Raw genomic sequence first — 20,921 nt, forward strand, 5'->3', positions numbered from 1 at the left:
CAATACCCCAACACACTTGCATCATCATAAGGTTAGTAGCATAGTGTGGGATTTTCTGTAGGTTACACAGAGTCTATATACGTCATATTATGGTTTACTGACTCTGACTCATGACTCTTTGTCACAATTTGAGGACAAGAAATTGGTGTAACCCCGCGTATCCTTAAAATTTACGCTTGAGTGCGCTAGGGACTATATCCTTGTTAGACTGTAAGACTGTTAGACTCAATATGCTGTTTTAAAGGTAAGATTGCCAGTTTGTAATACTTTTTTTTTTATTTGCTTCACAGTGGATAAAGTAATATAATAATCAAAATAGTTAACTCTTAATGCAAATAATGTCCACCATATTCTGTCTTAAAATAGATCTAATTTAGTGAATAAGATTGTGTTTAGTACCATATATAATTCATCCATCGTGGTTCGATGATGACCAATTTGTCATTCAGAGGGCTGAGGGCTTTGCACTGGGGTTTTATGCCTCCTCGTGTGGCTGGTGAGACCTATGTGAGCCCGGAATGTTCGGCCGCACACTGGGCAGGTTACTCCAGCTGAAGCTGGAGCTAGTACCATAGGGTATTATTGAAAGATGAAGGTCCAGGGTTCAAAACCCAGTCGGACAATCTGATTACGTTGAAGAAATAAATGTATCTAGATTTTATGAGGCCTGATCTCTGGTACCTGCCTCTTGGTATTCGCGCTCTGACGATAAGATTCTTTAGGTGTTGAATGTTAAAGATGGTCGTTGACTTGCATCACCAAACTGCTGGGAGACCACAAAACCGCTGTCTTAACTTATAAAACTTGAAATAAATTGAATAACTTCTTTGTGAATAATACAACTTTGAATATAACTTTTATTACAATATAGAAAAAAAAAATTTAACTTGAGATGAAATAGATGTAGTAGACTTTAGTAATTATATAGAGCTAGTCGACCGGCGGCGTAGCATACGTCACTATTTTGCAGGGCCGACCTTAGGCCACTGCAACCTATGCGACCGCAGTGGGCCCCGCACTTTTATAGGAGCCGCGCTAATTTTAGGTGTATAACTTATTAAATTAAACCATTTTATAACTTAAAACAGATTTCCCGCGGCCTCCTGTCGATTTAACAGGAGGTCCTGGAAATATCCTGAAATTACAAAATATACGAAAAAGTCCTGAAAATATCCGGAAATTATTAAAAATCTTGTGAAAATTCATACCAATCTCCTCAAATATACATACGAAAATTGTCTGTTTTTTTTCACTCTTAAATTACCTGGGATAACCCTCCGTCCGAGTTGCAAAAATAAAAGAGTGATCTTTCCATTGTGTCCTAACTCTTGAGCGTGCTCTGTCGCTTCGATAGTTACTAAGAGTAGACTACTCCCCCTCCCCCTTTTTTTTTACGTGAGGTAGAAATAAAAAAAAAAAGAGTGATATTGCAACTGTCCTGCCCTGCTATTTTGTGTCTACGTGTTTCCCCCTCCCCCTCTTGTTTTCTCGTGGACTATCCGCAGAGTGATCTTTCCTTTACTCCTTCCTACTCATTTAAACTGTTGAGGGAAGAAGAGAAAGAATTATATATATATAGTTTGTATTCTGAACAACACCTAACTCACTACAAAAACACGTCTTTTCAGTCTGGCGTTCTGGAGTCGTCTGTCCTAACTAAGACCGCTGACGACAATGGCGTTTATCTTGCATCATTCACAACCAATCGCTACCCTCTTCCTTCAGTCACCATAGAAACACACACTCCCTAACATTGAACCAGAGGCATAGTGAGCAAAACGTGCGCCCGGGACAAGGTACATTTTGGCGCCCCCCATCCATTTTCCATGAACATGAAAATTGAAATATAGTCTGAGTGTGGTGCCACCCCCTAATGGTTGCGCTCGGGGCATCATGACCCTTGCCCCACCCCACCCAACACACCCCTCCCCCCCCCCCCCCCCCCCCCCCCCCCCCCCCCCCCCCCCCCCCCCACGACGCCTCTGCATCGTACTCACAGGAATTCATTCTCGACTTCATTAAACTTAATTGAAAGAACTAAACATGTCTATAGCTAAACAGAGTAAAATGAGATGTATAAATGTCCGATTTTTGTACAGCCAGATTTGAACATATGTCAAATCTTTTGATGTTTGTTGTTTTTTTTTTCATTGGAAATAAAACAGCTTTGAAATGTACTCACAAATTAGCATTAATGAATTTTAATTTGATTTAAAAGAAATTTCTATAAATCAAATAAGAACATAAAACTAAAATGTTATTTAACCTTGGTTAGGCCAATAATAGAATATGCATCCTCCGTTTGGGACCCCTCAACTCAAGAAAACATTAAGAAACTGGAACAGACACAATAGAGCAGTGAGATTCATAACAAACGAATATTCACATTTGACTAGAGTAACACCTTTAGTAAAATCACTAAATTTAGAAAGCCTTCAGGATAGAAGACTTAAAAGTAAAGTAGCAATAATACGTAAAACACTGAACCATAATCTTCAAATACAAAAACAAAATTTAATAAAATACTCTGAAAGACACAAAGATAAAGGCACATTCCTCGTCCCATATGCTAGGACAAATGTGTACAAATACTCCTTCTTCCCTAGTGCTATTAGAGCATGGAATGGGTTGCCTGAGCTAGCCAGGAAAACCAGTGACTAGGCAGAATTTAAGCCATTGGTTAATATGCATGACTAAATGCATGACGCGTAGGACGTAATCATCTTCTTTTTTTGAAGTAACGTCTGTATTATATAAGATAAGATAATCTATTGCCCCAAAAATAAGAACCTTAAGCTGGATGGAGGCGTGGTGGCAGAATAAAAAAAAAACTATGAGTGGCTTGGCTTCCGAACTGGAGGTATCGGGTTCGAATCCAGGAGAAGGCTGATATTTTTAATTTCGGAATCTTTAGGGCGCCTCTGAGCCCACCCAGCTCTAATGGGTGCCTGACAATAGTTGGCGAAAATAAAGGCGGTAGGTCTTTGTGCTGGACACATAAACCCCTCGTTAACCGTTGGCCACAGAAACAGATGACATTTACATATTCTGACCTATTAATAGCAGGGCAGGAAAGAAGAACTCTGATGGAAGGGAGAGAATTAATAATAAAATCTGTTACCAAGCCACGGGAGAACTTTCTAACGATGTTTATTGTTAGGCTAGTCTTACTTCAAATTTTTTTTTCTTAAGGTTTATCTTAAATAGGCACATTCCTCGTTCCATATGCTAGGACACATTTGTACAAATGCTCCTTCTTCCCTATTGCTATTAGAGCATGGAATGGGTTGCCTGAGCTAGCCAGGTCCAGACGCTTTATTTGGTTTGGTGTTGGCTAATAGTTTTTGGATTCCATTTTCTTGTACTATTATATCTTCTATGTTGTCTACTTGGTTCAAATTAAGTAATATGTCTTTGTCTCCTGGGGCTGAGAATGCTGATGCAAAGTATTTGTTTAGGATGTTTGCTTTAGTTTCATTATAATAATAATAATAATAATAATAATCTTTATTATCCGTAAGGAAATTTGTCTTACAATTTGTGCATTACACCAAACAAAAAACATTATAACTATAAGAAACCAAAATGTACATTCACACCAGACTTACTCATAATTTACATGTGACAAAGTTTATACCAGATTGTTCTTATTTAATGATTTGATTGCCAGGGGAACAAAAGAGTGTTTGTGTCTGTTTGTCTTTGCTATCGGTGTCTTGTATCTCTTTCGAGGATCTTGTTAGCTTTTTTATAGATGTTTGTCTCAAACAACTGCCCAAATGGGGTTTGTTTTTTTGCCAATATCATTATGTATTATGTTATGTTCATCTTTTAATTGCCTGTTGTTTCCATTTTCTTAGACTTAATGTATGACCATAGGTTTTTGTTGTTATCTTTAGATATTACATTGTTTTCTTTTTTGAAGTAACGTCTGTATTACATAAGATAAGATAAGATTTTAAACATTTCTAAAAATTCATCAAATTGGCGACAACGGATTCAGTAAGAATGTTGGAAGTAAATTATAGCGCTCAAGTTTTTTCCCACAGTTTATTTATAGCGTGTGACCTAAGATGCTCATTTAGGGACTGGGTTGATCTGGGTTTTATTTCACAGTGTCCTTTAGAGTTATATGAATTTTTTATTTACTCTGGCATTAGATGTTTGCTTAGACCAGTGTTTCGCAAACTGTGTTCGGCGGAACATTTGTGTTTCGCGAGGAGTCAGTAGGTGTTCCACGAAATACTGGAATCATTGACTAGTAGGCCACCACGTGAATTAATCTCTCTTTAAAAAAAAATAAGCAAAGTGTTTACTAAATACTCAGAATATGCGAAGTGTTCCATTAAGGAAAAGGTTTGGGAAACACTGTTTTAGATTTAGGCCTAGAGTGGTAATTATCTTCACTTTTTAAGGAAAGTCTGTAATTTTAAAGTTTTTTTAAAACTTAATGTGTCAATCTAATAGAGACATTTAAGTCACTGGCCAAAATTTTTATACATAAAAAACAACAACATATGTCTACAAAATTACTTAAAATAATTACAATTTATTTTTAAGTAATTTTTCAACCAAGTTTTTTTTTTTTGAGTCCATGAATTTGCAAACTGAATAGAGGAATTGTGAAAAAAAGCGAAAAAAAACAACCCACGTTTAACAACAAGAAAAATAGCAACAAAAACAATTGCAGCATCGAGCCCACAACAAACACGCTGAATAACAACAGGCGTTATTGATTATACCTTTGCAATTTATATACTATGCATTACTTAGCTTTTTAACCTAGGGGTTCGTGGCAGGGGCGGACTGGCTATATGGGCGTTAGGGCTAATGGCGTGTGGGCCCCGGTGGAGATACCACTATGTTTTAAATTTTTTTTTATTTTATAGAAGGGGCCCTCTGTGCGTCGTGTTTAAAAGAAATCTCACCACAGTGTAATGCTACTTTAATCTAACAAAGTCTCCGAAGTAATGTAATAGCCTACTACCATACATCCGTAGACAGAGCTAATAATAGTGGGCTACTCACTGAGCGATAAAAAGCAATATGATGCTTATAAAAAATATAGAGCTCACTCTATGCCTGTGTACAGGTATCAATACTCAAACTTAACATTATGATTTTGTGGACAGGTATGCTTATAATTGGATGTCCATCTTATGATATGCAATTTAAGGGCCTGAGTGTAGAGAATTTATGGGCCTAATTGTAGAGAATTTTTGGGCCTGATTGTGAGAAATAACAGGGGGCCGATTTTGACACCCAGTCCTCCCCTGGTTCGTGGATAAGCTTTCACAATATAAAGGGGGTCACCGGGTCTAAAAAAGTTTAAGAACCACTGTGTTTCAGCTTTCAGTCACACGGCGGTAAGCTACAATAAGCTTAAATTTCGGCTAGTCAAATTACTGTAACGATAAGCTACTTGGAATTTTTTTTTCCATTTAACTTAAAAGAACCTTCAACTGTTGACCTTATCTGGTAACTGTGCCGGCTAAGTTTTTTTTTTCAGGTACGAGATGTAGTTGTTCTTGTGTGCAATACAAAAGCTTCGCGCTCAATGAAACTATTCAAAACTATTGGAGGAGACAAGTTCTTTCATCCCTTTGAATGGCACTAAAAAAAAAAAAACCCAGACAAAATATGCGTCAGAATCTTGAATGACAAATAGTCAAAGTGGCATATTCAAAATAATGTGTGCACAGACCTATATAAATTATACATAGGTCTCGGCAATTTTAACATTTGAACAAAATATCTATAATGTTATAAACCTGGTGGTGGCACAGATGGGGGTAGTGGTGTGAGTGTAGTCAGCCGACGCAAATCGCCCCAGTCCAGCGCTAGACGAGCGGTCAACCGTGACGAGTTACGACGATCGGCCGAGACGAGTTAACAACATGAAGGTTCGAGTAGGATCGGCGTCGTGAACAGAGCTCAGGAGCGTCCCAGAATGGTCGAGCGACGTTCTGTCCGGTTCTAGAAGGCCAGTAGGGACCCTATATAAAGAGCGAAGATGTCGCAGTCAAGACGGTTCAGAAAGCGGGTTCACGACAGGAGTTCAGAGCACGGTCGACTACAGCACAGTTCAACGGTGTGGTTCTGTACGGAGCATTACGACGGTTCAGTGCGGAGTACTGGCAAGTACAGTTGAGACGAACGGCGTCTTGATCTTGGTCTGTGATCGAGTCCGACACAACGAGCCCAAGTGTGTGAAGTCAGTCCCGAACTGTTGAACCAGTGCAAGCCCGGAACGAGACGGAGAGGCCAGTGCAAGACTTGATACGGCGGAACGGTGTTATCGGAGAGATATTTGTTATCGCAGAGCTATTTGTACTGTTCTACGTGCTGCCAATTGTACAGTATTGGCTGTGTGTATGGACATTAAACCTTTACGTTATTTTGGAGCCCTGACTTGTCAAGTTCTTTAAGTTGGTGGTGTATGGTGCAGTTTGCAGAGAGCCTGGATAGTGAGATTTGTAACAATAATTTTATTAAAATTTGTTATTTCTCTATAAAAGTAAAGTTCTCCTTTCAAACCGTCTGATCTATAGGGCAGATGATTTAATCTGTTTCTGTGGCCTACGGTTAACAAGAGTGTCATGTGGCCAGAACAACGACCAACAGCCTTTACTTTTCCCCAACTAATGCCATTAGAGATGGGTGGATTCAGAGGCACCCAAAGATCCCGAAATAAAAAAAATACCATTCTACACTAGGATTCGAAACCGGGACCTCCTGTTCAGAAGCCAAGCGCTTAACCGCTCAGCCACCGGGCCTCCAATTCACATATTTATTTCGCGGAAAAACAAAATCTGGAAATTATACGTTTAGCAATAGCATTAAGTGTATGCTTAAAGTACGTACACCTCTTCTGTTTGATTCAACCGCTGTTGTCTCCAGAGATGTCGACGTATTACCAGTGACGAAGTATCAAAACTTAAAATCAGACAAAAAAAACTAAAAAATTTTTTTATTATTACAAAGATTATAAAGCCATTAAAAAAAAAAAACTAAAAAAAAAAAAAAAACTAAAAAAAAAAAAAAACTATTAAAAAAAAAACTAAAATAAAAAAAAACTATAAAAAAAAAACTATAAAAAAAAACTATAAAAAAAAAACTAAAAAAAAAAAAAACTAAAAAAAAAAAGAAAACTATAAAAAAAAAAACTAAAAAAAAAAACTATAAAAAAAAACTATAAAAAAAAAACTATAAAAAAAAAAACTAAAAAAAAAAAAGAAAACTATAAAAAAAAAACTAAAAAAAAAAAACTAAAAAAAAAAAAAAAATTAAAAAAAAAAAATAATATTTTAACATCTGTTTTAAATTTATTATTACAAAGATTATAAAGCCATTGTCTGTCTGTTTGGTCAAATGTTCGTACACGTTATTTCTACCCCACACGCCAATCTCGGATCCAGCTGAAAATTTTAGACATTTATTTCTTTTACCTGACAACACAAGAATCAATGAACAAAAATTAAACAATTAGTTAATTAACTGTTGGTAATTAATTATTTGGGTCGGTATCTCGGACAAGGAAAAGAAATTGTAATTGACTGAAGTGGTATCTTATCTTATAAAATACAGACGTTACTTCAAAAAAAAAAAAAAAAAAAAAAAAAAGAAGATGATTACGTCCTACGTGTCATGCATCTAGTCATGTAAGTTAACTAATGACTTAAATTCTGCCCCTTTCTATGTCGTGGTCTGAGTCGTAGTGAACGCAACAGGAAAAATAAGACGAGATTATAGACACAATAGATAACTCTACAATCTTCCATGTTCACAAGTTCTCCACTAGCAGAGTGGTTACCGCGTTGGCTAGAGAAGCTTGAAAAGGCTTGAGCCGTGAGTTCGAATTCAGCTCATTCCCCCCCCCCCCCCCCCCAATTTTTTTGAAATACTTTTGTTTTTTTATTGTTAGTCTAGAACTCTAGATCTATTACAAATTTAATTACATGACTGATCCAAGCTTTTTTAAAAAGTATTTTTAGCGGCCCCCGAAAGGGGAAAAGACGCTATTAGTTTTGTGCGAAATGTCTGTCCGTCCGTCCCGTTTAGATCTCGTAAACTAGAAAAGATATTGAAAATCCGACATCACAATATTTTAGACCATTCAAAGTTCTGATGCAACGGCTACTTTTTTTTTTTCTGAAAGCGAAAAATCTAATTTTTAAAATCAGTTGTGCAAGCATTTTTTTTAAGAGAAAAAACTAATTATATAATTATAAACTAGACCTAATTTAAAACGAATATTAATCTTGTAAACTTAATAAGACATCAGTTGGGCCAAGAGTGGCGCGACGACTGAGCGGTAAAGCGCTTGGCTTCCGAACCGGGGGTTCCGGGTTCGAATCCTGGTGAAGACGGATTTTCAACTTTGGGCGCCTCTGAGTCCACTCAGCTCTAATGGGTACCTGACATTAGTTCTGGAAAAGCAAATGCGGTTGGTCGTTGTGCTATCTACATGACACCCTCGTTAACCGTAGGCCACAAAAACAGATGAACTTTACATCATCTGCCGTATAGACCACAAGGTCTGAAAGGGGAACCAATTAGGCCAGGTTCACATCTAACTTTACATTCACTTTCACCTATCCCTTGATCTGCGGGACCGTTGGGGCACTACACAAGATCCGTTAACCTTCTTTCTCCATTCTTATCTATCATTTGTCTTTGATATAATTTCATTCGGATGTTCTTTCTGAAAATATTGAAGCCTGCCTGGGTGGACCACTTCGGGGGCCGATTTTGAGTTTGTGTTTCCACACAAACTGTCTTTTGTAACCTTGTTTAATATCTTCTTGTTTTCTTTTTAGTCTGGTGTTAGGGGACTACTTAGTCTGCGAAAAAGTTAAGCCAGCACTGACATTTCTGGAAAGAAATCTAAGAAAATTCAGTAAAATGAATGTTAGATTTGTCTTCCGGGCACAGTAACATTGAAAACTATGTTAATATTCGTAAACCATTGTTTGTACATCGTTTCGTTAATAAATAGTTACATTTGTACATTGTTTCGTTAATAAATAGTTACATTTGTACATTGTTTCGTTAATAAATATTTCACTCCCCATTGATCTCAGACAGACAACATGCTATATCACTTTTAAGAAGAACATTAAGACCTACTTGTTTAAAACTTTTTTTAGATTAGTTTTTGATTTTAGTTGTCGTGTTTGTGTTTGTAATGTTATTACAGTGCCTTGAGCCTACATTTTGTTTGTTAACAGCGCTTTATAAATAAAATTATTATTATTATTTTAAGTAGCTTTCTTATCCATTCATTAAGTTCTTTATTTTGAAATCGCCTTTTTAGAACCTTCCCACGTCAGTCCTACGTCACATGTGCCACACCCATCAGTCTAAAATTAAACGAGAGACGACTTGAATTTTACCAGTCAAAAAATACAAAGTCAAAACCGGTTTGAGATTTAAAAAAAAAAAAAAAGAAACTGCCTGACACAATAACACACAAAACGCGAAGCATAGATCTACATATGTCTATTATAACTGAAGCTGAATCGACCCCACAGGCGTCATTGAAACGTCTGCTGAAGAGCCAGTCGGACGAGTCAAACTCTTCTTTCCTCACTCACCAAACTTTATATGTGGTCTGTGTTTTGATGTGACATGTGGTCTAATAGCAAATAGTTTTACAGTTACTTTTGTTAAAATATGCAAATTTAATGAGCCAAAAAAACAACACATTTTTTTTCCAAAAAAAGAATTAAATGGTCGGTAAAATATGAAGACCATACTCTTATATCCTTAACTTTTAGACTGCTTTGAATAAAACACCACAGCAAGCTTGAACATTGGTTGAGATTAACACAAATGTAGGTGGATGTATATGGTCCAAAAATTGTAATCTTTAAAAATTGTGTTTTGAGATATTGGTCTAAGAGAAGTTCGTATTAACACCAGAAATACAAATCTTTTATTTATGTAATCATCTATGCATTCTCACTTACCTATATAATTTATCTTTCACAGGTTTGTTGATAACATCATGATGTTTCGAGCTATTCCCTGATGTCTGATCACGTGACTCTGTTCACGTGAAAGCCAATGCATATAAAAAATAATAAAACCATGGTAAGTAATTGCACTTTTTTTTCTAACTATAATTATGTGAGATGACTTATTTAAAAAAAAAAATATGCTATTGCTATGCATATTTTGATTACTCATAAAAAATCTCAAACTCGAGTAGTCAGGTGGGAATTTAGTCCACGCGCACTACCACAAATAAGAACAATACAGTTCACAATGCTATTTGACCATTTTTTTAATCATAGGTTAAGTATGTAGACCATAACAATACCTACGAAGCTCTTCCTACTACAAGCAATTCAGACTCACCTCTGTCCAGTATAAGCGATTCAGCCTCATTTTTGTCTATTACCAGAGATATGACATACCACCAATTGGGTAAGTACATTTTTTCCAACTTGTAGAATGGACCTCATTCACCAATCGTAAACAAACAACATTTAGTCACGTGATCTTATTGATAAAACAACGAAATAAACTGTCACGTGACAACCATCATGAATTAAACATGAGATCGTAAATTATATAGAAGAGATAGAGCACCACGTGGCTAAATGTTGTTTGTTTACGATTGGTGAATGAGGTCCATTCATAATTTTGAACGTAATATAAGTCATGAGCACATTATCGATAATAACAAAGTGTTTCTAATGTGCGTTTCATTCTATAAGGCCACTTTCGTTTTAACCTTTTTTTAACTACACGTAATAATAATAGATTCCTAGGATGTAAACAGCTTGACAACTGAAGTCAAAAGCTAAAAAGCTGAGGTATCCTAAAAAAAAAGAAGGAAAAAAAAAAAAGAAAAGAAAAGAAAAAAAAAAAGGCTTTTTATTTGAGTCGTAGATTACGTTCAGTATTTCACCTTATCACCTGGCTTACCTGGCTACGCAGCCCTATCTATGTCCTATATATTTTGCCACACCCAACGCAAACAATGCCGTTTTTAAAACTATAACTGCGGTTATAGATTTTTTAAATCTTTCTTTCGATTTCCTTGATTTCAGCCTGTCCTAGACTGTTGGACTGCGTAGTGTCTACGCCACTATTTGTAGTAACACTTTAATTACAAATTCGTGTATAATGAAAAAGGGGAGTAAATCATCTACATAACTTTGAATCATTGATTTATTTTGATTACTTCCCTTCACACCATAAAGAACATTGATACCTAAAAGTTACTCTTTTTAAAAACTCTTGCAGGCAGTTATGAAGATTTTATCCCAGAAGATGGTGAAGAATTCGACCTGCACAAACACTGGAGCGATTGTGTGAAGTGTCCAGGCCATACACAGTCCAAACCCAATGAAAGATTAAAAACTAATCAGCTTCTTGATCTTTTTCACTTCATCAAACGTCGAGCTGACCTGTCAATCAGAGTAGAAGTACGGAAGATACGTCCGGACAGGTTTGATGTCACATTGGTCAGCAAAAGAATATTCTCTCGTGCTTATAAAAAAGGTAGCATCAACTTCCGGCTGGGGACAGGAGCCATGAGACAAGTGTTGAAGTTTATGACTAGAAACAGCCTTAAACACTTTGGTGAACACCGAAAACATCGCACACATTGTAGGTGTTTAATATGTCAACGCTCAGAAACATCGCGAAACGTCTGCTGGGAATTCAGTGTGGTCAAAGCCGATCACGTGGTCTATGACGACATTGTGGCAAGGCACACCACTCTCACTCCATTTAACGACAGTGATTCAAGCTCCGAAGTGATCATTGACCAATCAGGTTAGTACATTTGAAATATTAATCTTGAGAACGTTATCAATAGTAGCATGGAATGGGTTGCCTGAATCAGCCAGGAATACCAACGGCTTAGCAGAGTTTAAGTCATTGATTAACATGCATGACAAGATTGACACAATAAATGCGTTGGACGTAATTATCTTCGTTTTTGAAGTAACGTCTTTAATTTATAAGATAAGAAGATAGCGAAGTGTTTCTAACCACATTTAACAAATTTTTTCTTTGAGTGCGTAGTTTACGCGCAGTATTTCACGTTGCTACTAAGCCCTAGATGTGATCTTTATATTTTGCCACATCCAACCTGAACACAGACCTGTAACGGGGTTACTTGTGGTCAGTGAAGACCAGTAGCTTGTTGCCACGCCAAATGCATTTGTTCAGACCATAGACTATAGAACCGCATTTATAGTGTTAAAAACATTATTGTATTATATTCAGACCTACTGTACCATAAGGATAGGTCTCGATCCAACGAATATAATACAATAATGTTTTTAAAACTATCAATGCGGTTAGAGATCTTTGATTCTTCTTTCGATCACTTCCATTTTACCCTGTCCTAGACTGTTAAACATACGTATAGGTAACCCCTGCCGTTACAAGTAAAAACATAGGATGTATGGGCTGCGAGGCCCTTATCAGATACATAACAAACTAAAAAAGACAAACAATTAACACAAAATAAGCTCGTGTTAATTATCTGTGGCATTTTACGTCTCGAAAGACGATCTTTTCCCTTTGCAACTTCTTGTGTGACTAAAGAGGCCAATCCTTGATACACAACTGCGATCGCAGGTTGGGCATATATAATCACCAGGCGCCGTTGCATTTTCACCCTTCTTTCTGCTTCTGTTGTGTATGACGTCTGCAATCTGTGACCCTTCCTTTATGCTCTCTCTCCATGTGCCACCTCTTCCCAGTTGCCAGTGTCGATTTTGAAGAGCTTCATGTCGCGTTTGCATTCATCCGTATAACGTAAAAGTGGGCGACCAGCGGCTCTCCTGCCTTCTATTAGATCGCCATACAGGATGTCCTGTGGAAGTCGACCTACTGGCATTCTACGAACGTGGCCAAGCCAGCCAAGGCGTCTGCTGCTAATAACAGAGCGGATGTCCTGACACCCTGCTCTTCGTAGCACTTCCTCATTGGTTATCTTATCTTGCCACCTTATTTTAAAGATCCGCCTTAGGCATCGGAGGTGGAAGACATTCAGCTTTTTTTCCTGCCATGAGTAGGTTAATTATAGGAGGACAAGAAACCGGCTGAAATGTATTAATGCAGCTGAAAGTAATTAAACAACTCAACATCAGTATTTCACTTGATATAATAAACAACTCAACATCAGTATTTCACTTGATATAATAAACAACTCAACATCAGTATTTCACTTGATATAATAAACAACTCAACATCAGTATTTCACTTGATATAATAAACAACTCAACATCAGTATTTCACTTGATATAATAAACAACTCAACATCAGTATTTCACTTGATATAATAAACAACTCAACATCAGTATTTCACTTGATATAATAAACAACTCAACATCAGTATTTCACTTGATATAATAAACAACTCAACATCAGTATTTCACTTGATATAATAAACAACTCAACATCAGTATTTCACTTGATATAATAAACAACTCAACATCAGTATTTCACTTGATATAATAAACAACTCAACATCAGTATTTCACTTGATATAATAAACAACTCAACATCAGTATTTCACTTGATATAATAAACAACTCAACATCAGTATTTCACTTGATATAATAAACAACTCAACATCAGTATTTCACTTGATATAATAAACAACTCAACATCAGTATTTCACTTGATATAATAAACAACTCAACATCAGTATTTCACTTGATATAATAAACAACTCAACATCAGTATTTCACTTGATATAATAAACAACTCAACATCAGTATTTCACTTGATATAATAAACAACTCAACATCAGTATTTCACTTGATATTTGTCCTTTCTTGATACGTTTTCGCACATAAAGAACAACAGAATGGGTCTTTTTTTGTTCCGTAAACATTTCCAACTTTTTCATCCTTCACCTATTCATTAGTCTGTTAGACAAGATTTGTTGACCGTCTTTTTCTATTTATCTCTATCTTTTGCCTTGGAGAGCTTCTCTTTCACCGTTTTGTATCCTTATAAGCGTGCCACCAGCTAATCCCTTGACTTTTAATTATTTTTGTTTTCGCGACATTATTCATTGGTATGTGTTCATTACAAATTCGTGTATATTCAAAAAGGGAGTGAATCATCTGCACAATTTTGGAACACTGATTTATTTTTATTACTTCCCTTTACATCATAAATATAATTGATATAAATGGAAAATTTGTTTTAATTCTTGCAGGCATTTATGAAGACTTTATGCCAGAAGATGGTGAAGAATTCGATCTGCACAAACACTGGAGCGATTGTGTGAAGTGTCCAGGCCATACACAGTTCATACCCACTGAAAGATTCGAAAAAAATCATCTTCCTGAACACTATCGCAATCAGGATCTTTTTGACTTCATCAAAAGTCAGGCTGACCTGACAGTCAGAGTAGAAGTCCGTAAGATAAGTCCAGACAGGCCTGATGTCACACCGGTCAGTAAAAGGATATTCCCTCGTGCTGACAAAAAAGGCGGCACCAACTTCCGGCTGGGGACAGGCACCATGAGACAAGTGTTCAAGTTTCTCAACGGAAACAGTCACAAGAACTTGGGCAAGCACAGCGAGCACCACACACGTTGCTGGTGCACGGCATGCCAGCGCTCAGAAACGCCTAGCAACGTCTGGTGGGAATTCAACGTCGAAACAGCCGCCCACGTGGTCTACGACGACGCCGAAGCCAGGCACGCCACTCTCACTTTGTTTTACGACAGTGATTCAAGCTCCAGGGTGACCATCGACAAAGTCAGCGTCATTCATTCAGACGTAGAAAGGGATTTCTCGGTCCTGGAATGCGTGACATGCGACGTACAGCTCGGAGAAAAACTAGAAAGGGTTTGGAAAAGTTTCGACCGCCTGTGGGTGAAAGTCTACAACCAGTACAAGGAATCCAGCGAAGCAGAACGACTGACCTTTATCGTGTCCCATCCTCATGGGAGTACCAAACAGATCAGTATCGGTCGTTGGACGGAGCAAAAGCTGGTAGGTCAGTGTTACAATAGATTTGTGTACACGACGTGTACCTGTCCGGGGAGCAGCGGAGCCCCAGTTCATGTTGTAGGCTCCAATTGGTGGTGGCGGGATCAACATGTTCACAGTGGAACCGGCCCCAGCGGTAATTATAGTGGGCTCGGTCGATACTTGTGAAGCAAGAGATGATTAGGATTTCAGAGGTCATTACACTGGGATTGGCTAATATCAAGATTCAGTAGTGATAGCGAAAAAAAAAATGATATTGAAACAACTTCAAAGTAAAACAATTTCATAGTGAAACAACTTGACAGCAAAACATATAGACAGAGAAACAACTAGATAGCGAAACTACTTATTATTCAAACAACTTGATAGCAAAGCAACTTGATAATTAAACGGCCTGATATTGAAACAATTTGATAGTGAAACAAAGTAATAATGAATTAGCTTGATAGTGAAACAATATAATAGTGATTAGTGATACAGCTTAATAGTGAAACAACATTATCTTAAAACAACTTAATAGTGAAACAACTTGATGCTGAAACTATGTTATAGCAAAACAGCTTGATTTTGAAATAACTTGATTGCAAAATAGCTTGATAGTATAAAAGCTTGATATTGCAACAACTAGTTAGCGAAACAGCTTTATGTTCAAACAACTTGATAGCAAAGCAACTTAATAGTGACAAACCGTGAATTGAAACAATCTAATAGTGAAACAACGCAATAATGAATTAGTTTGATAGTGAAAAATTTAATAGTGATACAACGTAATAGTGAAACAATTTTAGTGATACATGTTAATAGTGAAACAACATGATTTTAAAACAACTTAATAGTGAAACAGCTTAATAGTGAAACAGGTCGATAGTGAAACAACTTGATATTGAAAAAAAATCAAAAGTAATAATAAGTAGAGAATGAAACAAATTAAAAGGGAGACAATTAAAAAAAATTTTAAAAAATGAAAAATTAGACAACATGCTTTTGATAGTATGAATACATCTAAAAGAATGTTATATTGGTAAAGAAAGATATAGAGAACTTGTGTTAGCTTCTCTTATTTTCTAATGTTATATTTTCTTAAATTACATTTTCTTACATTATAGTTTCTTATATTTTAAAAGGCACATTTTATTTTATTATATATTTTTGAAATGTGAAGGCCCTCTTTAAGATTGAGGATATAAAAGGGCCGTACACTCTTGCACTGCCAAAAGTCCAGCCCTTTGGTGTAGCGTTCCAACGTTACTAGTGTTTCGTTTCGTTGGCTTTATAAGTGGCAATTTTTATCGTTCATCGTTTATTTTGAACTCAAATAACGTTTGTAGCAATTATAATACTTATATTATTCCCTGAAGTATAAAATGACTCAATATTATTTACACATCTATAACCTCTTGTTTTTCAATGCATTATGAGAGAGCCCAAAAAAATTGTGTAACACCTTTTTTTTTTCCTTACACATTACGATGTGCACTGCCACTCTTGGATAGGTTACTATTGTAATAGATCCTAGTGGATTGTAGGTTACTATTGTAATAGATACTAGTGGATTGTAGGTTACTATTGTAATAGATACTAGTGGATTGTAGGTTACTATTGTAATAGATACGAGCGGATTGTAGGATACTATTGTAATAGATACTAGTGGATTGTAGGTTACTATTGTAATAGATACGAGCGGATTGTAGGATACTATTGTAATAGATACTAGTGGATTGTAGGATACTATTGTAATAGATACTATCGGATTGTAGGGTACTATTGTAATAGATACTAGTGGATTGTAGGTTACTATTGTAATAGATACGAGCGGATTGTAGGTTACTATTGTAATAGATACTAGTGGATTGTAGGTTACTATTGTAATAGATACGAGCGGATTGTAGGATACTATTGTAATAGATACTAGTGGATTGTAGGATACTATTGTAATAGATACTATCGGATTGTAGGGTACTATTGTAATAGATACTAGTGGATTGTAGGTTACTATTGTAATAGATACGAGCGGATTGTAGGTTACTATTGTAATAGATACTAGTGGATTGTAGGTTACTATTGTAATAGATACGAGCGGATTGTAGGATACTATTGTAATAGATACTAGTGGATTGTAGGTTACTATTGTAATAGATACGAGCGGATTGTAGGATACTATTGTAATAGATACTAGTGGATTGTAGGATACTATTGTAATAGATACTATCGGATTGTAGGGTACTATTGTAATAGATACTAGTGGATTGTAGGTTACTATTGTAATAGATACGAGCGGATTGTAGGATACTATTGTAATAGATACTAGTGGATTGTAGGTTACTATTGTAATAGATACGAGCGGATTGTAGGATACTATTGTAATAGATACTAGCGGATTGTAGGGTACTATTGTAATAGATACTAGTGGATTGTAGGTTACTATTCTAATAGATACGAGCGTATTGTAGGATACTATTGTAATAGATACTAGTGGATTGTAGGTTACTATTGTAATAGATACTAGCGGATTGTAGGTTACTATTGTAATAGATACTAGTGGATTGTAGGTTACTATTGTAATAGATACTAGTGGATTGTAGGGTACTATTGTAATAGATACTAGCGGATTGTAGGTTACTATTGTAATAGATACTAGTGGATTGTAGGTTACTATTGTAATAGATACTAGCGGATTGTAGGGTACTATTGTAATAGATACTAGCGGATTGTAGGTTACTATTGTAATAGATACTAGTGGATTGTAGGTTACTATTGTAATAGATACTAGTGGATTGTAGGTTACTATTGTAATAGATACTAGTGGATTGTAGGTTACTATTGTAATAGATACTAGTGGATTGTAGGTTACTATTGTAATAGATACTAGCGGATTGTAGGGTACTATTGTAATAGATACTAGCGGATTGTAGGTTACTATTGTAATAGATACTAGTGGATTGTAGGTTACTATTGTAATAGATACTAGCGGATTGTAGGGTACTATTGTAATAGATACTAGCGGATTGTAGGTTACTATTGTAATAGATACTAGTGGATTGTAGGTTACTATTGTAATAGATACTAGTGGATTGTAGGTTACTATTGTAATAGATACTAGTGGATTGTAGGTTACTATTGTAATAGATACTAGCGGATTGTAGGGTACTATTGTAATAGATACTAGCGGATTGTAGGTTACTATTGTAATAGATACTAGCGGATTGTAATTGTAATTACTATTGTAATTTTCCTATTATTTCCTATTATTATTATTCCTATTATCCTATTATTATAGGTTATTGCCTATTGAATCTTGAAAATTATACATGGGTTAACAATATGAATGCTTAATTTTTTTTTATATGCACGCTTTCGTATGACTACTTAGGTGTTGCGCCTAAGAATATACATATTTATATAGTATCATTTTTTTTTTCTAAAAGTTTACACATTGAATTATAAGGACAGAAAGATTCGCGCTCTGAATAGCAAAGTCTCGGCCTGTTTTTGACATAATACAGGCGTTGGTCACAGAATGCAGCACCATGGACTCCATAAGACATTATGTATGGTGATCTCATCGAAGGCAGGAGAGCCGTCCACTTTTAAGTTAGACTGGTGTAAGCAAACGCGAAATGAAACTCTTCAAAATCGACACTAGCAGTTTGAAAAAAAAGAGGCAAATGATAGTTCCACACGGAGAGCGAGCATAAAGGAAGTGTCCTGGATGGCAGATGCTATACACACCGGAAGTAGAAAGAAGGGTGAAAGTGCAACACCGGAAGTAGAAAGAAGTGCGACATCGTCTGGTGATTACACATGCCCAACCTGTGACCACAGTTGTGTATCAAAGACTGGTGGCCTCTTCAGTCACATGAGAAGTTGCAAAGGGAAAGAATTATCTCTCGAGACGTGAAAGGTCACAGAGAGACAGGCGACGGTGAAAGGAGATTTTCAATAGCACTTTCAGCTTCATGAAATGTAATCTTTTGTACAAATCTCATATTTCGAACTACACTTATGTCTCAAAACAACCCAAACTTTAATGACAGTAAAAACAAAAACAACTAATAGGTTTGTATAGATTCTAAAACTTCTATATGATGTAGATCAGTGATGCCCAACCTAATTCGACCCGCGGGCCTTTTAATTTCCAACACTTGTCTCGCGGGCCACACGAGCGAAGTTACAAAAACGAAATGAAATTGTTCTGAAACTATTTTAGTAGAAAAACAGGTTATTGGACAATTATATTTTTTTTATACATGATAAAACATTTTCGTTTCGCTACTTAAAATGTGAGCAACAGTGTCGGCACCTTTACCACCGACTCATTTTGTGGTCTCTTTTAGGTAAATATTCCCATGGATCCTCCAACCTCTAGCGTAGTTTAACAAACTTTCATTCGCGACTCAAACCAAGAATGCCATGTTGTTGTCTTATTATACAGCCACATTTTCTATATAAAATAAATATGTTGGCTTATTACCATGTTCAACAAAAAAAAGTAAAGATATGTTCACTTTCCTGGTAGATTCTGCATTCAGAGTCCAATTTCATAAACTCACAATGTTAAATCATGATACCAAGCCGTCATCGCAAAAGTGATGGCCCAAAAGTAGGTAAAGATACATTTTTTTTCAACCTTTTTTTTTGTTTTGTTTAGAAGGAGGATTTCTACACTTTGTGCTGTCGGGCCGGATGGAACCATGTCGCGGGCCAGATCTGGCCCGCGGGCCGTATTTTGGGCATCACTGATGTAGATTATAGACAATAAACTTGCACTAGATGAAGGCATTGCTAATCTCCACCATAATCTTGAAGCTCATTTTTTTTTCGCACTAGCTTTTTGTGTCTGCAATCCTAAGATAATTTTATTTGGTCCAAACCAAGAGAAATTAAGATAATTTTATTTGGTCCAAACCAAGAGAAATTCAGTTTTACTACAGTTGTCCCACCATCAGCATTACAACTAGAACCATAAGGTTGCAAATACAACAAAAAAAACTTTTAAAAAAAATTACAAAAAAACAAATAATGACAGACATAGTTCAGACATACATACACACACCACACACAAAGCTTGATACATCGTCTGCTATGTAGGCCTACTTCTAGTTGACGAGGAATGACCTTGCAACACGCGGACTTTTTGATTGAAATTTTAAATAGTCAATAGACCAATTGATATGTTTACTTGTAATGTACCATCTTTTTTTACCATATTAAAAGTTCTGATATTAAAGTGCAAACGCAGTATATTACTTTGTGTACCGCGTATTAAAAATCAAAACTTTTGGGGGGATTTTTTTTTTCTTTCTTCTAAGTTGACCATGACTAGCATTTAGACTATTTCCAATGGTATATCAGCATGTCGCATACCCCTATACATATATTAAATATATTTTATAATGGCAATTATTATTATTATTTTGGTTTATCATTTTCGAATAAACCTTGGTGTATTAATACAAAGAAGTGTTTTGATTTGATGTTTTAAATATATTTAATTAGACTAATATTTCTGCTTCTATTACTAATATATTCAAACAAATGTTGACCCATAATGAAAAAAATACAGCAACGTTAAGGAAATTGTTTCATTTATGGTAATTATCTCGAGGGACATTTGCATAATCCTATATCAATCCCTACTTAAATTTACATCAGAATTCCTCAGCCTATTTTTTTTTTAGTTTGTTTTTTAGAGGAAAAAAAAGAACTTCTCAGCCACATGAAGTTACAAACACACCACAAACTTCAGTAAGTAGGCATGACATTCAGGAATTATCTCTTGAATTTCAAATTAAACTAAGCAGGATAAAACCTTTCACTGGATGAGCCTCTAATTTTGTTTTTTTTACTCTGTGCTCTATGTGCATCCTACCATCAGCCAACAACAAGCAACTAGAATAAATAGCATGGGTATTTCTTGAAGTATTAACCGTCCTGTCAAAGTC

The 20,921-nt window shown here is 36.0% G+C and overlaps 1 protein-coding gene across 2 annotated transcripts; it reads left to right on the top strand.

Moving 5' to 3' along the window:
* LOC106066930 (uncharacterized) lies at nt 1-20,409 on the top strand. 2 transcript variants are annotated; one of them, XM_013226029.2, is made up of 5 exons: nt 1-244; nt 9,994-10,095; nt 10,299-10,431; nt 11,257-11,790; nt 14,198-20,409. In XM_013226029.2, the coding sequence occupies exons 2-5, from the start codon at nt 10,069-10,071 to the stop codon at nt 15,145-15,147; spliced, it is 1,644 nt and encodes a 547-aa protein (XP_013081483.2). In that variant the 5' UTR covers nt 1-244; nt 9,994-10,068; the 3' UTR covers nt 15,148-20,409. The 2 variants fall into 2 exon arrangements, with proteins under 2 accessions (XP_013081483.2, XP_055877918.1); XM_056021943.1 differs by lacking the exon at nt 1-244 and adding an exon at nt 9,085-9,611.
* Nucleotides 20,410-20,921: the final 512 nt, after the last annotated feature.

Source organism: Biomphalaria glabrata, chromosome 2, assembly GCF_947242115.1.
Source record: "Biomphalaria glabrata chromosome 2, xgBioGlab47.1, whole genome shotgun sequence".
Lineage (NCBI taxonomy): Eukaryota > Metazoa > Mollusca > Gastropoda > Planorbidae > Biomphalaria > Biomphalaria glabrata.